Below are 20,150 nucleotides of genomic sequence, written 5' to 3' on the forward strand. Positions count from 1 at the left end.
CCGCTCTTCTAATAAGTTCCTTTTTAAACATTAACACCCATCTACAGGCCAGTTTATTACAAGGTGCTGAGGGTTTTAGAATGCATAAAGGTTGGATTTAAAGCTATAAAATTCAAAATCTCAGCTGATAACATCAAATATTATAAGGAAAGAATTGAAAACAGGACCGTATTTCAAAAAAGTTACATCAAATATAAAATCTTTCGTTTACTACATGTTTGAAAAAAATGTGCCTTGTAAAGTGAAAATTGAATTTATTACATTGAATTATGTCTCTTCTCATGGCAATATTAAAATTTCTCTAAAACGTATAAAAAATATAGTTCTCGGAGTCAAAGGAAAAAAATAATTACTGGGATCCAAGAATATATTCAATACCTATTTGCTACATTAAAAGTGTGATCCCATTTCAAAATATTCATTCTGACACTCTAGAGTTTCCATAACTAATATGAATGGAATAATTTCAAGGTTTGGCTAACTTTACCCAATTAATTGAAAAAAGCAGAGTTGTTCTTCAGTGAAACTCATAACTTCCATCCAATTGACCAAAATTTAAGATTATAATGTAGATTTTTCTGTAAATGAATAAAAGTGAATGTTGAAAGAAAATATTTATTTGTTTTATTGCAATCGACATTTTTTATTCGTTGAAACTCCTGACATAATGGAAATTTGCTTCAGGATCTGACCATATCTTCCGGAATTTCTTTTTATATAAGGCGTTCTCCAGCCGTCATTGGTCCTTTTGTGTCTACCTTTGATACCTGGCCAATGAACAAGGAAAGCGTTGTCCAATATAACGAATTTATAATTTAAAAGGCACATCTGAAGCATCTGAAAAAATGCAAAACAAATTAACATGTGTAGAACAGAAAACAAATTAACCAAATGTGTACATGTCTCAATCTATCAGAATTTCTCATTATGGTAGTGAACTATGAATTTGGGGAGATTCTAGAACTCTAGACTAGAACTGAATTAATTTTTCAAATACTTTGAATCACGGATGTTTCCGTTTAGTATAAATAGTGAACAACAAAACGAAAAAATAGAAACATTTCTTAACTTTTTACCTTTTTACATTTTACAAATGTTGAATTGAATATTTTTAATTGCTGTTACACCAAATATATCCCGATCATTTTGCAATTATCAGTAGTAATATCTCTAGGCCATTGATAATAATGACAAAATTTGATTGGTTGTTAGAACTTTCAAAAAATTTCCAACGAAACGATACAATCCTAATCATTTTGATTTAGCTTTAATCTGCCAAGTCTCATTTTGAAATGATGGCTTACCTGGGGCATTTTATCTTGCAAACCTTCCCAAGAAAGGGCTTCGTCATAGAAGGGATCTTGCTTTGTTCCTATAAAAATTGGTTCCCATCTGTGGAAAGGATATTCCCTTTTTACAGATATAAAAGGCTGAAAAATTTAATCTTATATAGAGTAATAAGAGACTGATCTAAAAGAGAACATTTGAAAAGCTTTCATTTACTTTGTAATATCTACTATCCACTTTTAAGAGGCAATAATAATTTGAATGAGTTTAGGTTTATATTATTGTAATATTATTTAAATCCAACCAATTTTTTTTGGTGGAGTTACTTGGCTCAAATAATTAACAGGTATCCACATGAAGGCCTAATAATTCAGAAGAGCAGGCAATAAAAATATTTGACATCGCTAACGAACACAAAAAGTACTTTGGGCAAAAAACTTGTAGAAATGAGAAAGTAACTTCCTGAAGCCATCTCAGATACTGGGGTTCATTAAAACTCTGGAACTGGGGAGCAAGCTGTTGACTACTTCTACTAATAAAGAGCTAGAACAGCTCTGATGGGACACAATAGGCAATAAGGTCATGCAATGAAAACCCCCGTGAATAGTTGCACCCCCCTTCGCTCAAAGCAATGTTGGAAAGGGAATTGTTCAATATACTAACTAACAATGAAACTGCAACACCCAGTAGGAGCTGTTTAAATTTGAATATTTTTTTCGGTAAAACATAGATAGTATAGCAAGGAATAAATGAATTTTTTCAATAAATTTGTTAATAATGTGTTTATCCACCGCGATTATCTATACACGTCTCGGCATTGATGCAATAAGGTGGTCTATTTATTCTTGAGGGATACTTTCCCAAGCTACCTGAACTTCATGTCTCAGAACCGCCAAAGTCCATGGGGGCTGGGGTAAATTTCCAAGCCTACTCTACCCATGATGTCCCAAACTTGCTCTATGGATGAAAGATCGGGGGATCTGGGCGGCCATGGCAAAAAAATGAGTTGCTTCGAAAAAGTTCAAACTAACTCTGGCAATATGAGGTCGGGCATGATCTTGCTGAAATATTGGATTCTCGAGCCGGTTGAGGTAAGGGAGAACATATGGCTCCACCATTATTCGAAGGTAACGCAGCGCTGTCATATTACCTCGAATAAAGAATAAAGGTGACCTACTTGCATGTGCAATAGCACGCCATACCCTAACGCCTATTGTTCGGTGCACATGACGCTCAACAACAAACTGAGGTTGACGTATTTCTCCCCGTCGTCCATCATGTGCACCCAAGAAGAATCGGGATTCATCAGAAAAGACGACCTGACGGCACATTCCAATGTTGACGTTCTCTGCACCACTGTAATCGTTGCGATGCTTAACCGTCAGAGGTAACACAAGATGGGGTCGATAATGCTGCAGTCCAAAAGACCTTATCCGGCGGTAAACCGTTCGGATAGTTACAGGATGGCCTTGTTCTCTTAACCACTCATCAGCCAAGATCGAGTTTCAGCAAATCGGTCTTTAATGATCATAAGTCGCAGACGTCGATCTTGAACTTCATTTGAGCCCCTTCGACGTCCGGTCCCTATTCTTCTTCGATTTTGGGCATTATCAAACCACACTTGACAACATCCCATATCTGTAGCTGGATATCTGTTCGTACGGTTAGCGATTTCTCGAAATGACAACCCCGCCTCCCGTAGACCAATAATTCGACCTTTTTCAATTTCACTTAGCCGGCTATAAATTCCGCGTACACGTGCTCTAAGCATTCTATCAACAACTAAACATCGACTTTGGATCTCCTCGAACAGCTGGTTTGTTGTAAAATTTAAAAAACTTGCAAAAAACGACTGCAATATTTAAATAACAAAAATTGTTTACATGAAAAAACCTTAACGATTTTTTTTATCCAAAATCAATAATTTATTCCTTGCTATACCTTCTGGGTGTTGCAGTTTCTTTGTCAGTTAGTATGTGACTAATGAGACGTATCTTTTCTAATATTGTATATACTCACTTCGACACTGTTTCTGTCCTGTTTCATCAACCATGAATCAATTCCTGGGAATTTCTGGCAATGTGGACACACAAACTTATGAAAATAGACAGCCACTCCCAAATCAACTAAATTGAGCAAATTCTTCTTAGTCAATGGCAAATCATACCCAACATCAACTTCAAAGGTAGGAACTACGTAAACCTGCGTTATGGGATCGATACCCCTAAAAAACTGCATCATTTCTAAAAAACTTCTAGCTAGGTTAGCGGAAGGAATCAGTTCTATATCAGTGACCATAACAAAGTGCGTGTTTGCAGCCTCCCTAGCTACATTTCTACCAACATTAATAGGATAAAATAGATCGTGTTCTGCTCTTCTGAATTTATCTCTAAATACATTTCTCACTTGACAGTCTTGGAAGTGTGTGGTATTCGTAGATTCTTCTACGAATGGCTCGAAGTTCACTGGAAAAACTACGTGGATGGATACTCTGGACATTTCAGCAAAGCAAAAGCATAAATGGGAAAATTTCTGGAAAAATATTTGTGCGTCTTGCGCAGGAACGAAAGCGGCTATGCTGATTGGTCCATCCCAGAACCTAAAAAAAATAGGTTTATAGTGAATAGGAAGGTAGAGGTATAGAAAAGACAGGAACTTCTTTGCTCTTGTTCAAATTTGTAGTCATGTAATTTTTTCATGAAATTTCGCATACTTATAAATTTTTGCTCAAAAAGAATGCGAAAGACGCAAATAAAGACAAGAGCGTGGATCTTTTTTTTTTGAGGGGGGATAGTCGAAAAATAATTTCGTCATGTACACATCAATTATTCTATCAAAAATTAATACTAGAATAATAAAACGTATATATGTATGATCCAGTAGATCCTCTAAATAATTGCATTGGTCAACAGCATGCTTGGAGAGCTATTAGTTTTTTCAAGTGTCGAGGACATGACCGTTTCAATGAATTTACAAGGAACGAATTGCTATTGTACAAAACGTAAAAAAGGAAGTATTAATTCCATGTCGAAGGCATGTCGGGTCGATTACTCGATTGTAAATCTTAGGAGATTTACTGGAGTTAGGAAAGATCAAAAACAAGACGATTGTACCAGATGTGTCACATCTGTGTATCAGGTTCTAGTCCTTCGAGAATATTCGATTTCCAGGAATCCTCGAAGAGCTTTGTGGGCGGTACTGCAAAATTGTTATTGGACTAGGGTTGGTACTTGGTAGTTTTTCCCGATATCGGAGTGGTGCTAAGGGTGTGGTCAAGCCGGAAGAAGGGAAGTCGATATTCAGAGGAGGCAAGTAAGTTCCAGCTGCTAGAGAGTTCAAGTTAAAAGTCAAGTTAGGAGTAAGTTCGGTCGGTCAACTTAAGACGTACGACGTAAAGACGGTTCGCGGACTAGATTAAGACGAGTCGCGAACGAGTTAAAGACGAGACGGCCGAAACTAGAATTTAAGACGGAGACGTGATATTCGAAGACGTTTCGTAATTAACACTCAAGTAAGACGAAATTCAGTACCGTACATACTTTGTTTGTACTCTAATTGTGGCTTTGTAAATATATGTAAATAATTAAAAGAGTCTAATTACCTTAGACGATCGATTAACCAAGCCTACATATACACACCAAGTAACATTTTGAAAACAATAACAAAAAAAAATTGTGGTCTTGGCAAGAAATCAGAAATTTCATATTTTGGAAGTATTGGGGGTACCCTAATATATCTACGCCCTTGATAGAGAGTCGATACTCACCTAACAATTTCTGATATAAATAGAACAAAATCCACTGTAACATGTGTAGCATAAGTTATTTTTGGCACAGATTGCTCATAATCAGCGGCGACTACATTGTAGAGCACCCTATAGGAACTATTAGCACCCTCTTGAGGAGGAAAGTGCAAATCTACTTCTGTAAAGTTTAGCTTTTGCGGAAGACCATAATTGAAGTTGCAATAGCTCTCGTTGCTTATAGGAAAATTCCAAAGAAATTCACTTGGTGGTGGTGGTATCTGGTTCTTGATGTTCTGCTCGTAGATGAAAGCTCTCGTTGAAAAAAGGACATAGTTGAGGAATATCAGGGTTACGAAGAACACAACAATGACTATAACTACGAGCATCTGTTTGACATTCGATTTGATTCTGATGGTTGACATTGCATGGTCCTTCACATTCTGAAATAATTCAATGTGAGAGACTGAGAGCTAAGAAATAAATAATAAAGACATTTTGAGAAGCGAAGTCAAGGAAAATAAATTTTTCATATCGTGTAGTAGATTCAATTCGATCGTTTCGGTATTTCTCGATTTATTGTGTACGCAAATTTTCAGACTAATAAAATATATAGAGGGAGCATAATTCATTTTCAGTAACCAAATTTTGTCCTTAACATGAACTGTCAAATTTGACATAAAGCGCGTGGAAATGAAAACATATCAGTGATACGATATTTTACTGAATTCGCGAATTTCTCCGCAAAGAACACACTTCTTGTGTCCCATAGTGAATCAACGTTTCAAAGCAACTCAAAATATATTGAGATGAATACCTTAATCTATTAGAAATTCTGAAAACAAACTTCAAGCGCGCCAAACGTCGTGAAACAACCGATGACACTAGAAGAGCAAAAGTTGGTAAACCTTGGATTTCAGCAGGTAGATACAGAAAATAATAAATATTCTGCTTATTATAAATTCGACAATTAGGAGAAATATCGGATTCCGAATGTTCAAATTCAATCGGGAATCCCTCAAATAAATATACTTCATTCAATATAATATACATTCATAACAATATAGTAAAATTGTAGATTTGAAAATATCATATGTCACAATCCGACAACGTAATCTAACCATGTTGGGGACATATAAAAATTGCGTATACTCCCTCTATCTATGTTTATTACTTTATGGTCTCTACGTATGGTCCTAACTCCGAAACCATTGAACATTTGGCCCATTAATAAACCTGTGTTTTCAGACCAATTTATAGGGAGTCAATATTCGTATTTTTGTCTCACACGATTAATTCTAAATACACTTCAATAATAAAAACATGTGACTATGAGGGGAAATGTGAAACGAAATAGTTTCAAAATTATTCATGATCATTCCATTTGGATTCCAAATATATGTCAATGATTTATTTTTTCATCGATTGAATAATTCTTATCAATAAATTCATCGTCTCTGATTCTAGCTAAACGAAAAATAAATAGCAGTAGCAAATATACGTTACTATGATTTTATAATCCAAATTCAAATTGATTTCAAAAACTGCCAATTCGGTAGTGAATTTCAAAATAGAAATTTCTACGATCTTTCGAAAATTTAGTTCGAAATTAATCTTGAAACCTTTTCAACATATCTCCTGACATAAAAAAGGATAAAATTACCACATCAATCGGAAAATCAGAACATTGCAAAATAACATTGTCATCTAGAAACTACTCACCTGATTTCAATGAGAAAAAAAAATAATTTCACGTGCCATCGTCAGAGTGCACCAAGATGCTGAACGAAAACAACCCCATTCCCCAAAATACAAGGCTAACTCCCTCTGTTGTTCGGTTCAGGAGTTGGATCGACGCTATAGAAAGGCGCATTGGATACCAAAGAATCAATATCTCTGTGGAAAACATGAAAGACCCAATTTTTACTATAACCGCATAATGACCAACAAAATTGAATGAAGTCACATGTTGTGACCATTGAGAGTGTCACGGTATTCTATCGATCTGTTGGGCCGACCTTGAAATTTGTTTAGTTGTACCCTACACCTGTACTTTTTTATGTTTTCGGTATTTTGGAGATTATATGAAATATCTGCAGACCGCATTGCTACAAACTGGTGTTTAAAATTGTGGAGATATTCCTAATTAATACGACAGTATTGGTATCTTTTGGAGGATATTATATTCATGAATTTCGTTTGCATATATTTTCGTGAATTGTTTTCGTGTGTCCAAATAAAAGTGAATTTTTTCCAAAATGTTTAAAAAAAACTAATGTGCATTGTGAATATAAGTTTGTTATTGATTAGCTAACAAACATTTCAAATTATCCTCATAAATTCATAGATTCATGGGGGTGAAGTCAAGATAATTATTAAAATGTGCAAAACAAGAATAATAATATATCGAAAACATATAGTTATGCAGTGGAAAAATGTGTTTCTCTACTTTTTCATGATTCTTCAACAAGACAATATAGAAAATGACCTTAGAACAGTGAATGAAACTATCTAACAGTTACATGAAATTGAATAAAGAAATATTTACAATTCAATAATTACTAATATTGTTCTACTTCTTCTACGAACTTCAATTGATTCATAAACAATTTTAAATGCGTTGTTATATAACTTTATTGTACATAGGCGTAAAAAACTGGTTATACATTTATGATTCAAAATATTGTCCATCGCTGACCACTACTTTCTCTCATCTTTCGGGCAGCGTACGAATTCTGCGTTGAAAAAACTGGTCATCTTTTGAAGCGATCCACGAATAGATCCAAGTTTTTACTTCTTCATAGAACCAGAAGTTCTGGTCAGCCAGGCTGTGTGCCATTGATTTAAACGGCTCAAATGCATTAATTGCGTTAGAAAACAATCACCTGTTTCAGCCGGTTTCAACAACTCATAATACACTACGCCGAGCTGGTACCACCAAATACTGAGCATGACTTTGGAACCGTGAATATTCAGTTTGGCCGTTGACGTGGAAGCATCGCCGGGAGATCTCCATGATTTTCTGCGCGAGGGATTATCGTAATTTACCCATTTTTTATCTCTAATCACAATGCAATGCACAAATCCCTTCCGTCTTTGCCTTGCAAGCAACTGTTCACAAGCAAACAAACGCCGTTCAACATCTCTCGGCTTCAACTCGTACGGCACCCAATTTCCTTGTTTCTGAATAATTCCCATGATTTTAAGGCGTTTTGAAATGGCTTGTTGCTTCACTCCCAATGATCCTGCTAATTCTTGTTGCGTTTGACACAAGTCTTGATCAAGTAATGCCTCCCATTCTGCATTTTCGAAAACCATCTCTCTTCCACCGCCACGCTGGTCTTCGTCGTCAAAATCACCGTTCTTGAAGCGTTGAAACCACTCTCGGTACGTTCTTTCACTAAAAGCGGCCTCACCATAGGTATTTGAGAGCATTCGATTAGCCTCTGCAGCAGATTTCTTCATATCAAAGCAGAAAATTAAAACCTCCAGCAAATGACGAAAATTTGGCTCGTGAGCTGACATGTTTAAACGAGAATAACTTTATGATACACAAATCGACGAATATTTCGAAGGCGTTATGTTCACAAATACCTAAGCTTACTGTATGACTTTTACGATATATTTACTTCGACAACTACTTACGGCTACAGCCATCTATTGCAAAACGGCGGAAGCAAAGTTGTACTCCAATATATAAATCCTTGGATAATAATTTAAAAGAAAGAAAAAGTCTTATAATCATGGGTTTTATTCTCGTCGTTCAGGGTGTTTCTTGTTTTACTTTTTGTGATGATTGGGCGAGTTTAACGAATCTTCATAAATCATTGCTACAGATCGGAAAAATAAGCTCCAAATGATAATTTTATGATAATTTGGATTTTCCTCAGGATTTCGAGAGAATTGGTTGAAATTTTTTTCCTGATATCGGTAGCAGATACGACAAAACTGCATAAAACCAAAATGATTAGTACTAGATCAGAGTTTATTTTAAATTTTTTCAAATTTACCAAAGGTGCACCAGAAAATATTCTGAAGATGCAAAAAAAAATTGAAAAAAAATTAAACTTTCCCTCGAAAACAGAGAGTTTTGGATCCCATGTTTGTGGATAGAATTTTTTTCGTAATATTATCTGGGGAATCTGGAAGAATGACAAATCAAAGTTGAGGATGGATCCTCCAAAACAAAAACCTAGTAAATATCGGAAATTGAAAAGTGGAAAACACGTAAAACCCATCAAACTCTAAACCGACCGGAAACATGACCCAAATGTTCTCTCGATCTACTTAATTGAGTCTGTCAAATGTTTTCCCGACAAGGTGTACCACCTATCACCCTCGGGATTCCTGGCAGCTGACATCGAGCTGAGGTGTGCCAATTTTTCATGCATGGAAAGCTTTTCAGAGGAGGAATTATGAATTTTCCAGTATTTTCAGAATTATGATTGAAATGAAGCATGAATATCATTTTGAAAGACAGTCAGACATCATTTCCAACTGAATTCATCAATATAAGTTGAAAGGTAAAATTTCTGACGAACATTTTTTTGGTATATTCATAGATGAATGCGAAAAATTCATCATTTTATTGATTTTACCAGTGGCGTAAACGATAGGGGAGAACAGGGAGTTCTTGTACGCCACTGATGGCAACTGAAAATGTAATTTATTCTTCGAAATAGAGCACCTATTGAAAACAAACATTCTTTCAAATTCAATTGAAAAATTGTTGTTATGAATGAAAATTAGTTTTAATTTTTCATATTCAACACCCTGTATCTCTGCAAGGAACGACATTTGAGAAAAGAATATCAGGAGATTTTTATTTATTTTTGTGTTCCAATTTGGCACCATAGTTTCAGGACACCAGTATACTTATTTGTAGTATACCGCTTGTTCCTTACTAACTATAGATTTTTATGATACATAGGCGTACAGCTTTGCTTCCGCCGTTTTTTTTCGAAATTCGAGGCTTTATTGTGAAAACCTGGTTATACACTTATGAGTCGAAGTATTGTCCATCGCTGTCCACTACTTTCTCCCATCTTTCGGGCAACGCACGAATCCCGCGTTGAAAAAACTGGTCATCTTCTGAATCGATCCAATTTTTCACTTCTTCATAAAAACGAAAATGCTTGTCAGCCAGGCCGTTTGTCATTGATCGAACAAAGTGATAGTCCGAGGGAGCAACATCTGGAAAATGAGGCGGGTTGGTCCCATTTGACCATTTCAACGTTTACAAGTATGTTTTGACCACTTTCGCAACATGGGGTCGAGCATTGTCATGCTGTAAAATCACTTTATCATGTCTCTCGTTGTATTGCGGCCGTTTGTCATTCGATTTTGGTCTAAATTGCATTCGATGATGATAGCCTGTGATTGTTTCAGTCGGTTTCAAGAACTTATAATACACTACGCCGAGCTTATGCCACTAAATACTGATACCTTAGAACCGTGAATATTCGGCTTGGCAGCCGACGTGGACGCATAGCCGGGTTATCTCCTTGATTTTCTGCGCTTGGGATCATCGCAATGAACCCATTTTTTGTCTCCAGTCACGATGCGATGCAGAAATCCCTTCCGTCTTTGCCTTGCAAGGAGCTGTTCACAAGCAAACAAACGCCGTTCAACATTTCTCGGCTTCAACTCGTACGGCACCCAATTTCCTTGTTTCTGAATCATTTCCATGACTTTCAGGAGTTTTGAAATGGCTTGTTGCTTCGATTCCAATGATTCTGCCAATTTTTGAAGCGTTTGACACTCGTCTTGATCAAGTAATGCCTCCAATTCTGCATCTTTGTAAGCCTTCTCTCACGTTCTTTCACTAATAACGGCCTCACTATCGGTATTTGAGAGAATTCGATGAGCCTCAGGCGCAGGTTTCTTCATATTGAAGCAGAAAATTGAAACCTCCCGCAAATGAAGAGAATTGGGCTCGTAAGCTGACAATCGAGAATAACTTTATGATGCAGACACAAATCGACTAATAGTTCGATGGCGTTATGTTTACAAATACCTTAGCTTATTGTATGGCATCTACCAATTATCAATGAATAACCCTGTATACAGGGTGTATTCTAATTGAATGTCAATATATATGGGGGTGATTTGAGGGTCCATTCAAAGAAATAAACTTCATATGAACATAAGTCCTAAACGTCTTACCTTTTGAGATACAAGGTGGTAAAGTTTTCAGAAATAAAAAAATTTAAATCTGTACCTATTCAATTATGAGCAAATTTGATCTCTCGAATTTTTTTAGTCAGACGCACGGGATTCATATAAAAAAATAAAATCTACGTATGTCTATGCATGGTGATATTATCATATGTATGTATTAACGATATTGTTATGATCATGCAGAGAAACATTTTTTATTTTTTAAGCGAAAACCGTGCATCGGATTGAAAAAAGTCAAGTCATCAACTTAGCTAAGAGATGATTGGGAATTTAAAAAATTATTTTTATTTCGGGAGAAATTTGTGGCGTACGAACGCCACTGGTGGAAATTGATAAAAGTGATACATTAAAAATGCCTCTTGATTCATAGTAAAGGGTGTTTTCTTTAGAGCTATAGAACTTTAAATTGCAATAAAACTACGATGGATTATTCGATTGACATGAATTCTATTTATCCGCGAGATAATCTTGTGACATTACATTTTAAATATGATTTCTGGCATATGACCGCCACGGCTGGCTCGGATGTAGTCCAATCTGGGCGTCCAATTTTCGATGACTTTTTCCAACATTTGTGGCCGTATATCGGCAATAACACGGCGAATGTTGTCTTGCAAATGGTCAAGGGTTTGTGGCTTATCCGCATAGACCAATGACTTTACATAGCCCCACAGAAAGTAGTCTAGCGGTGTTAAATCACAAGATCTTGGAGGCCAATTCACAGGTCCAAAACGTGAAATTAGGCGGTCACCAAACGTGTCTTTCAATAAATCGATTGTGGCACGAGCTGTGTGACATGTTGCGTCGTCTTGTTGGAACCACAGCTCCTGGACATCATGGTTGTTAAATTCAGGAATGAAAAAGTTAGTAATCATGGCTCTATACCGATCACCATTGACTGTAACGTTCTGGCCATCATCGTTTTTGAAAAACTACGGACCAATGATTCCACCAGCCCATAAAGCGGACCAAACAGTCAGTTTTTCTGGATGTAACGGTGTTTCGACATATACTTGAGGATTAGCTTCACTCCAAATGCGGCAGTCTTGTTTGTTGACGTAGTAACAGTAATGCCAACTTAAAGTTATATACCTCGAAAAAGAACACCCGTTACTTGTGTAACAAATTTCATTGAGTGGTATTGTAGATATTAATAATAAATGATTCATTTTTTTAAATTTTACCACCCTGTATCTCAAAAGGTGAGACGTTTAGGACATATGTTCATATGAAGTTTTTTTCTTAATATGGGCCCAAAAATCACCCCCATCAATATTGACATTCAATTAGGAAATACCCGGTACACTCAAACTTATGTAAATCTGTTGGCACTCTGACTCACATCCATTCCAAAAACCCGAAACGAGTTAGTCGATATCCCATCGATCCGTCCCTGGTAAAATCCAAACACGAGCTACCCCTATGACCTACCCTAGTGCGGCACAAAGTTTCAGATCGAAAACCCCGCTTTTCAGTAGACATAAAGTCGTGGCTTCAAACGTTCGCAAAGGGTGGCCGTCAACCGGGCCACGTGCGTGTCTATGAATCGTCAGTGTGCTGCGTAGTTGGGATGAGAAAGGAGTTTCCGAAAATTTTCAAAGGCGTCGAGCCGCTCTACGAAGGAGATGGAGATGGTGATAAGGGGTTAACAGTGTCCCATAATTGCTTGTGTGTTTAGGCTGTCACTGCACGTCCGATTCAATATGGTTAATATGTTAGAAAGTTCGGTCCTGAAACGAAATCTGTCATGAGTCATCAATCAGGTTTCACAGAACTTTTATTGCAGTCATTGTCGATACATTTCTATGTTCTATTTTCGGATGCACCATAGAATTAGTCTGATCGAAGTTTTGTGAAACCTACAGTTATTCATTCTTCTTCCAATAATTTTTTCATCGTGTTATTTCTTATTACTGTCAAGTGTCATAAGTTGGCTATAGGGTGTAGAGGTACATACAAAAATGACAAATTCCTCAGATCATTTTGAGAAAAAAAGTCCTAGAAACATGGACCCGGAAAAATTTCGTTTTCGTGGTGTAAAAGTTTGATATTTTTCTCATAGCACTTTTCCTTTACAAGATATCAAGCTAAAGGTTCATATTCCATCATTGTCCACAAATATATATATTTCAAAAAGTTAGATATGTATTTTGGAGCTGTTGTTCATAGAATTTTCCTTCTTTTGAAAACAAGTTTTATTTGGGAAGAATACGAAAAAAATTAGAATCTGATGTCTGTTTATGTCCGTGAAATTCCAAGAATTGCCGCATATGAATCGCGTCAAAATATATTCATCTTACGCGCTGGTTTGAATAAGATTTTAGGATTAGGTGCTCTAGGTTCACTAATTTTAATTAAGTGTCAACTGTTGAGTGAACGGACTTCTATACTTCGAGTTGTCATAGTTTGAGCAGTTTTTGAAAGAACACTCGCATTGTTTACATTTCCATATCGATGTACAACCTTGGCCATCCCACTGCACTCACATGGTAAAACTTTTTTTGTAGCTGTGTTCTCTTCAGTTATTATTACTAAAAGAGGTACAAAAAAATGTTTTTTACAAAAGTTTCACGAAATCGACTAAGGCTTTTCAAAATGATTTCACAAAACGAAATATATACAGAGTGGGCAACATATTGATGGCAACTTCATTTTTTCAAATGGAACACCCTGTATATTTTTCTATATTTGACTAGCTCTTTTTCCCCTGATTTCGAATATATAACATATGTTTGGTCTATCTCTCTTATTCTGAGTACCACAGAGTTTCAAATTTTATGAACCACCAGCAAACTAAGTAATCAGTTTTCAAGTGGAAGGCTGCGATAATTTAAAACGCCCTTTTTTGAGTAATCTCGTTTGTAACGATATATGACATACGTGACATGCACAGAAAGAGGAAAAATTTGAAATATTTTCACTTCATGTGAAGAACAATAAACATAAGAAAGCTACAAGGAGATATATGGAGTTGCATCCAAATTCCAATTTATACTGAAAAACGTATGTCATATCGTTGCCAACGAGATAACTCAAAAAAAAGCATTTTGAGTTATGGCAGCCTACCACTTGAAAACTGATCACTTAGCTGGCCTGGTGGTTCTTAAAATTTGAAACTCTGTGGTACTCAGAATAAGAGAGATAGACCAAACATATGTTATATATTCGAAATCAGGGGAAAGAGAGCTAGTCAAATATAGAAAAATATACAGGGTGTTCCATTTGAAAAAATGAAGTTGCTATCAATATGTTGCCCACTCTGTATATATTTCGTTTAGTGAAATCATTTTAAAAAACTCTAGTCAATTTCGTGAAACTTTTGAAGGAAACATTTTTTTGTACCTCTTCTAGTAACAAAGTTAAAGGGGGGGTCAAATTATGGTGAAAAACCCGGTACATAGGACACTCCTCAATCTCAAATTGACACCAAATATTTAAGCTTGCGGACTTATTCATGTTTCGCCCATCTCACTGTTCGTTACGTTTTACAAGTTAAAAATCGATCTTACATGTCCAATAAAGTGAGGCACGTTGGTTATGTTCATTCGATTTCATTGAGAATATGCCAAACCATTGCGGTAAATATATTGATACTCATGTAGAGTAACTAACGAGAGGAATCGTTCGAAAACAAAGAAAAAGAATAGGGACACATCTCTCTAGAAAAAGCGCTAACCGTAGGCACGTGCTTCGAGCTTTCGGCCATCTTCAAAACGGTAAAAGAGTGTGGAAATGAGCAACAATTGGAAGGAAACAACGAACAAACGGAATCAACAACAGAAGCCGGTAAGCAGACCCTATGTGTTTTAGGGTAACAACCAACGTCACCACGTAGGCAGCTTCTACCTGCGTGACATTCGAGTATAAGTAGAGCATGTGTAGAACATGGTGGTTGTTACTCTAAAGCCCATAGGATCTGCCAACCGAAACCACAAATGGTTTTCTGTTGTTGACTCCATTTGTTTGTTGTTTCCCACATAGTGTTGCTCATCCCAACACTTTTTCACCGTACTTCACTGAAACACGTGGCTATGATTAGCGCTTCTCCTTAAGGGTTATGTCCTTATTCGTTTTCATTCGTCAAGGGTACTTTTCACTTTCTCTGCATTAATTTTCCAAATAAGAACCTAGGGTACCTATCTTAGGAATTGATTCAATCGCTTTCAGAACGTCTTTCGTCGTTATGAGATGCCAAGTTAGTTGCCATTGGTTTCTGTTTTCCCAGTCTTCAAGCCTTTCATCCAGCTCTTCCATGGTCGCTCCCTTCTTCTTCTACATTAAGGGAACCTTTTCGATACTGATAGTCCTGTTTGTCCATACCACCTCATCTGCAATGCTCCAATTTCCACCATTACTGTTCTTTGTCTTCCCATCTAGATCCATTTACCTCTCTAATCAGTTATCTCCTCAACACATCCATATCTGTCGCTAGCAGACTTCTTTTTTCATTCTCAGTCAATCTCCAAGTTTTGCTCCAATATATATGATGTACTTTTGAGGATCGCATCGTAAATCCTAACACGCTATTGTAATACTCGATATTATGCCTGGCCTTCATAATTCTTTTTTTCATTTCTTCAGTATCATTCCTACCAAATATTACCTGCAGATATCTATACTCCTCACAACTCCCGATTATATCATCATCCAGTGTGATCTCAGTTTGGCCGGATCCCATAAAAAGGTCTTGGTATTCTCGATGTTCACTTCAAGTCTCCATAGTTTATACTCTTTCTTTAGCTTAGGTGTCATATAGTCGATCTTATTTGTCATCTGCAGATACAACCTGGTTATCAGCGAATTGTAAAGCATACAGTGAAAGAATAATCAAAAATTGGTATGCCCATACCTCTACACCTCGCCATCCATCGTTTAAGAGCTTGTTTCACATATATTTCAAATGATGTCGGAGATATAATGCAACCTTTTATATTACTAATACAGCGCATTCACCATTTAGTGATAAATTATTATTTACATCGCTAAATGGCGAATGCGCATCACTACCATTGTAAAAAGACAATCGAAAAGTATACAAGGGTACTAATGAATTGCCTTCGACTTGCAGTAAGAGTTAGTATTTCTTACTAAATGGTGAATTATTATTATTAGTATTAGTACCATTATGTTTCATCTTTATACAATGGTACTACCATCGTGCATTCGCCATTTAGTGGTATATCTCATTTCTCACTAAATGGCGAATGCGCTGTAATGGTGTCATTGTGTGAAGATATCTTTGATTTATATGTATAACGGGTGTTTTTTTTCGAGGTATATAACTTTAAGTTGGCATTACTGTTCAAGATGGCGACCGATTTAACAGCTGTCAAGTGATTTATTCTCAGTTTGGTTTGGCAATTCATCATGAATAGACTCACGCCTGAACAACGCTTGCAAATAGTGCAATTTTATTTCGAAAATAATGGTTCTGTGCGGAATACGAATCGCGCATTACGTCCATTTTATTTTGTTTAGCGATGAAGCGCACTTCTGGTTGAATGGCTACGTCAACAAACAAAACTGCCGCATTTGGAGTGAAGCTAATCCTCAAGTATATGTCGAAACATCGTTACATCCAGAAAAACTGACTGTTTAGTACGCTTTATGGGCTGGTGGAATCATTGGTCCATACTTCTTCAAAAACGATGATGGCCAGAACGTTACAGTCAATGGTGATCGGTATAGAGCCATGATTACTAACTTTTTCATTCCTGAATTGAACAACCATGATGTCCAGGAGCTGTGGTTCCAACAAGACGGCGCAACATATCACACAGCTCGTGCCACAATCGATTTATTGAAAGACACGTTTGGTGACCGCCTAATTTCACGTTTTGGACCTGTGAATTGGCCTCCAAGATCTTGTGATTTAACACCACTAGACTATTTTCTGTGAGGCTATATAAAGTCATTGGTCTATGCGGATAAACCACAAACCCTTGACCATTTGGAAAACAACATTCGACGGGTTATTGCCCATATACGGCCACAAATGTTAGAAAAAGTCATCGAAAATTGTACGTCCAGATTGGACTACATCCGAGCCAGCCGTGGCGGTCATATGCCAGAGATCATATTTAAAATGTAATGTCACAAGATTATCTTGCTGATAAATGAAATATATGTCAATCGAGAAATCCATCGTTGTTTTTGCGATCCAAAGTTCTATAGCTCTAAAAAAAACATCCTCTATAAAGATATCGATGATTTCTATACAATGGTACTGATACAGCGCATTCGCCATTTAGTGAGAAATGTGAAATCATGGCGAATGCGATGTACTGTTGTATAAAAACCATAGATATCTTTATACAATAAAGTTTTTTGATCACTCGTTCCCCAAACCATATTCGATAAAAATTCAACACTACATTTAGATGCGAAATGAAATAAATTAATGAAATTTCTTCTTTAAATTGTCGTGTTAATTTTCTGTCCAGAATAGAAGAAATCCGGTCAGAATATCGGAATCAAATACTCAATATTTCAGTGAAAACCGATCCCATCAAGTTCAGCATTTGCGTGTAGATGTATAATATCAAAATCAAGCTCCCTGTTGATCGTCACCAGAACCAGATAAAATCCAAGTATAATATCGAAAAACATGTACGCAATACTTCCATGACAACTGATATGTTAATTTTAAGTTTCAAATTTCGGATGTCGCTGTTAATGAGAAAAACCCGACTAGGGGTTCTGTAAACATGTCTATTCGAAATTTCGTTTTTCTGATAATTTCAACAGTATGGCAATAAGTGATGAATCATATCATCATAGAAAATCGAGCCAAGTATCGGAAAAAGAAACTAGATATTCCAGAGCCAATAAATCCTGTGAAAAATGAAATAAACAATAATTCAATAATCATGGTGGTGCTCAAAAAGTATTAAAACTATATGCAACTGCAACCTAACGAGGTGAAAAATTTAGTTGTAGTTCCTAGTTAAATCATGTTTCATTTTAATGATAGTTCGAACCAATTTAAACTCATTTGTTTTACAGAACTGAAAAGACAACCACCAGCTGCAATTCGAAGAGGCAAGAAAGAAATTTCCATCGAGGATCTGGTATTGAAAATGGGTATTCAAAACCATATTTGATCAAACAGACAACACATCCCTTGTGTGTGACTAAGCCATGTGAACAGATAACTTTTTCGAGGAGAATCACGTACTGTATTGGCGATACAAAGGTACAACATTTCATCACATTCATTTCAGCAACAGCTAGTAAACATGAAAATAGGGCGAAATATTGACAAATTCCATTAATTTCATCAAAATTGATTGTGTATGAAACACCTAATTCATTACCTCACGAGTGAAAAATCTGTGATGCTTCTGAAACATTGATTACAATTTAATTTTTTTGTTACTAAGGTCTGTCTTGGTATTGATTATTTTAAATAGGAATGGATCATTACCATGATTGCCACAATTATTCTATTTTTGGATAATGTGTTATCAGAGGGGGGATGATGGTTTCTAAAAAAAGTATAGAAACCATTTATGATGATTGTTGCTATAATTAACTAGTCGCTGTTTCATTTTTTCAAAGGAAAAAAGAGCAAATGCTATGACTAAAGTTGAAATTGTTAGATAAATTCGTTCCTTTTTCTGTACTACTTATCTGGAGAGAATAAGAAACAGAAACGTGAACAGAAGACGAAAAATAACACAATGAAACTATTGTACAGCACTTTATAACACAGGAAACAGAAATGATTTGAAGAGAGTAGTGTAGATTAGAGAGCAATACTAATTATTCTGTCAAATTCAGAAGGTTTTCTGAGAATATGATTATAAACATTATTTTTATTTTTATTAGATATTAGGTATGAATGAATGAGCGCTCAAAAATTCCTGACTTCACGTCAGTGCTTTCCGATTTTTTTTTCATTCTTTTTCCACATCTTAAATATTTTTTTCTATATCAGATGATTGGAGCAACTATGTACGAATCAGTCCCTGAGGTAAAAGTGAAAAGTTTTGCTAAGCCTGAAGAAAACTCATGTATACAACAAAAAAGCAACAGATGTTTAATGGATATGGACAATGAGAAAGAGTATCAGATAATAAGTACAACAACATACGCAGAGCCGGCCTCAGAACATGCAGTGCCACCAATCAAACCACCGAGGAAGAAGAAGTACCAACAAATTCCTAGACATCATTCCTACGATTGTAAGTACAAACTCATAAAATATTCATTCAAAACTATGAAATGAGGTAGATACTTGACAATTCAATACCACAAAGCAACTGGACAGAGGCAATAAAGTAACTCTACTATGGGTACCGAGGCATTGTGGTGTTGAAGGAGATGAAAAAGCCGATGAACTTGCAAAAAGAGCTTCAAGATTAACACCTGTTGGTCCTGAGCCCTTTTGTGGGCTTGGAAAACATCCATACAAGGCTGCAATACAATAAGTGGGTCTTGCTCAGGCTATGAAATTTGTGGTGCTTTCACAGATCTATACCAGAAAGCTCCTGAAGGTACCACGAGTTGAGCTTCAGGTGACGATGGGACTCCTGACAGGACACTGTCGGTGCAAATACCTTTTGTATCGCATGGGTAAGTCAGCAGATGAGATCTGCAGGCTCTGTGGAAAGGAGGTAGAAGCAGCCGAACATATAGTGTGCAAATGCCCAGAGCTGACTGGCCAAAGAACCACTCACATGGGAAAGTCAGTTGTGGATACTCACGAAGTAATAGCCAAGCCTAAGGATGTCGTCGGTTTTGTTAACAGCATCGACGGCCTCCTTGGGTTTGTATGAATAGGTAGGGTTAGGAACAAAAGATCAATTTGGTCGCAGAGCCGTAACGAGTGTGATTCAGTAAAATAATAATAAGTAAAGAATTAAAGAATCAAGACGACAATTGAAGAAGAAAGATCCAATATTTGTGACAACAAATCCGAACAGGATGAGATTTTGAA

General features: G+C 36.4%; 1 protein-coding gene and 1 long non-coding RNA gene across 2 annotated transcripts; one reads left to right on the plus strand and one right to left on the minus strand.

The window, feature by feature from the left end:
- Positions 1 to 601: 601 nt before the first annotated feature.
- Positions 602 to 7,183, minus strand: LOC123684168 (beta-1,4-glucuronyltransferase 1-like). Its single transcript, XM_045623325.1, has 5 exons — positions 6,752 to 7,183; positions 5,054 to 5,472; positions 3,307 to 3,886; positions 1,305 to 1,430; positions 602 to 837 (listed from the first exon to the last, which is right to left on the minus strand). Exons 2-5 carry the CDS (start codon positions 5,452 to 5,454, stop codon positions 625 to 627), a joined length of 1,320 nt encoding a protein of 439 aa, XP_045479281.1. The 5' UTR covers positions 5,455 to 5,472; positions 6,752 to 7,183; the 3' UTR covers positions 602 to 624.
- A 5,517-nt stretch (positions 7,184 to 12,700) lies between these two features.
- Positions 12,701 to 19,389, plus strand: LOC123684353. Its single transcript, XR_006748135.1, has 3 exons — positions 12,701 to 12,915; positions 18,215 to 18,404; positions 19,149 to 19,389. It is a non-coding gene; the product is annotated as an uncharacterized LOC123684353 (long non-coding RNA).
- Positions 19,390 to 20,150: the final 761 nt, after the last annotated feature.

Source organism: Harmonia axyridis, chromosome 7 (genome assembly GCF_914767665.1).
Source record: "Harmonia axyridis chromosome 7, icHarAxyr1.1, whole genome shotgun sequence".
Taxonomy (NCBI): domain Eukaryota; kingdom Metazoa; phylum Arthropoda; class Insecta; order Coleoptera; family Coccinellidae; genus Harmonia; species Harmonia axyridis.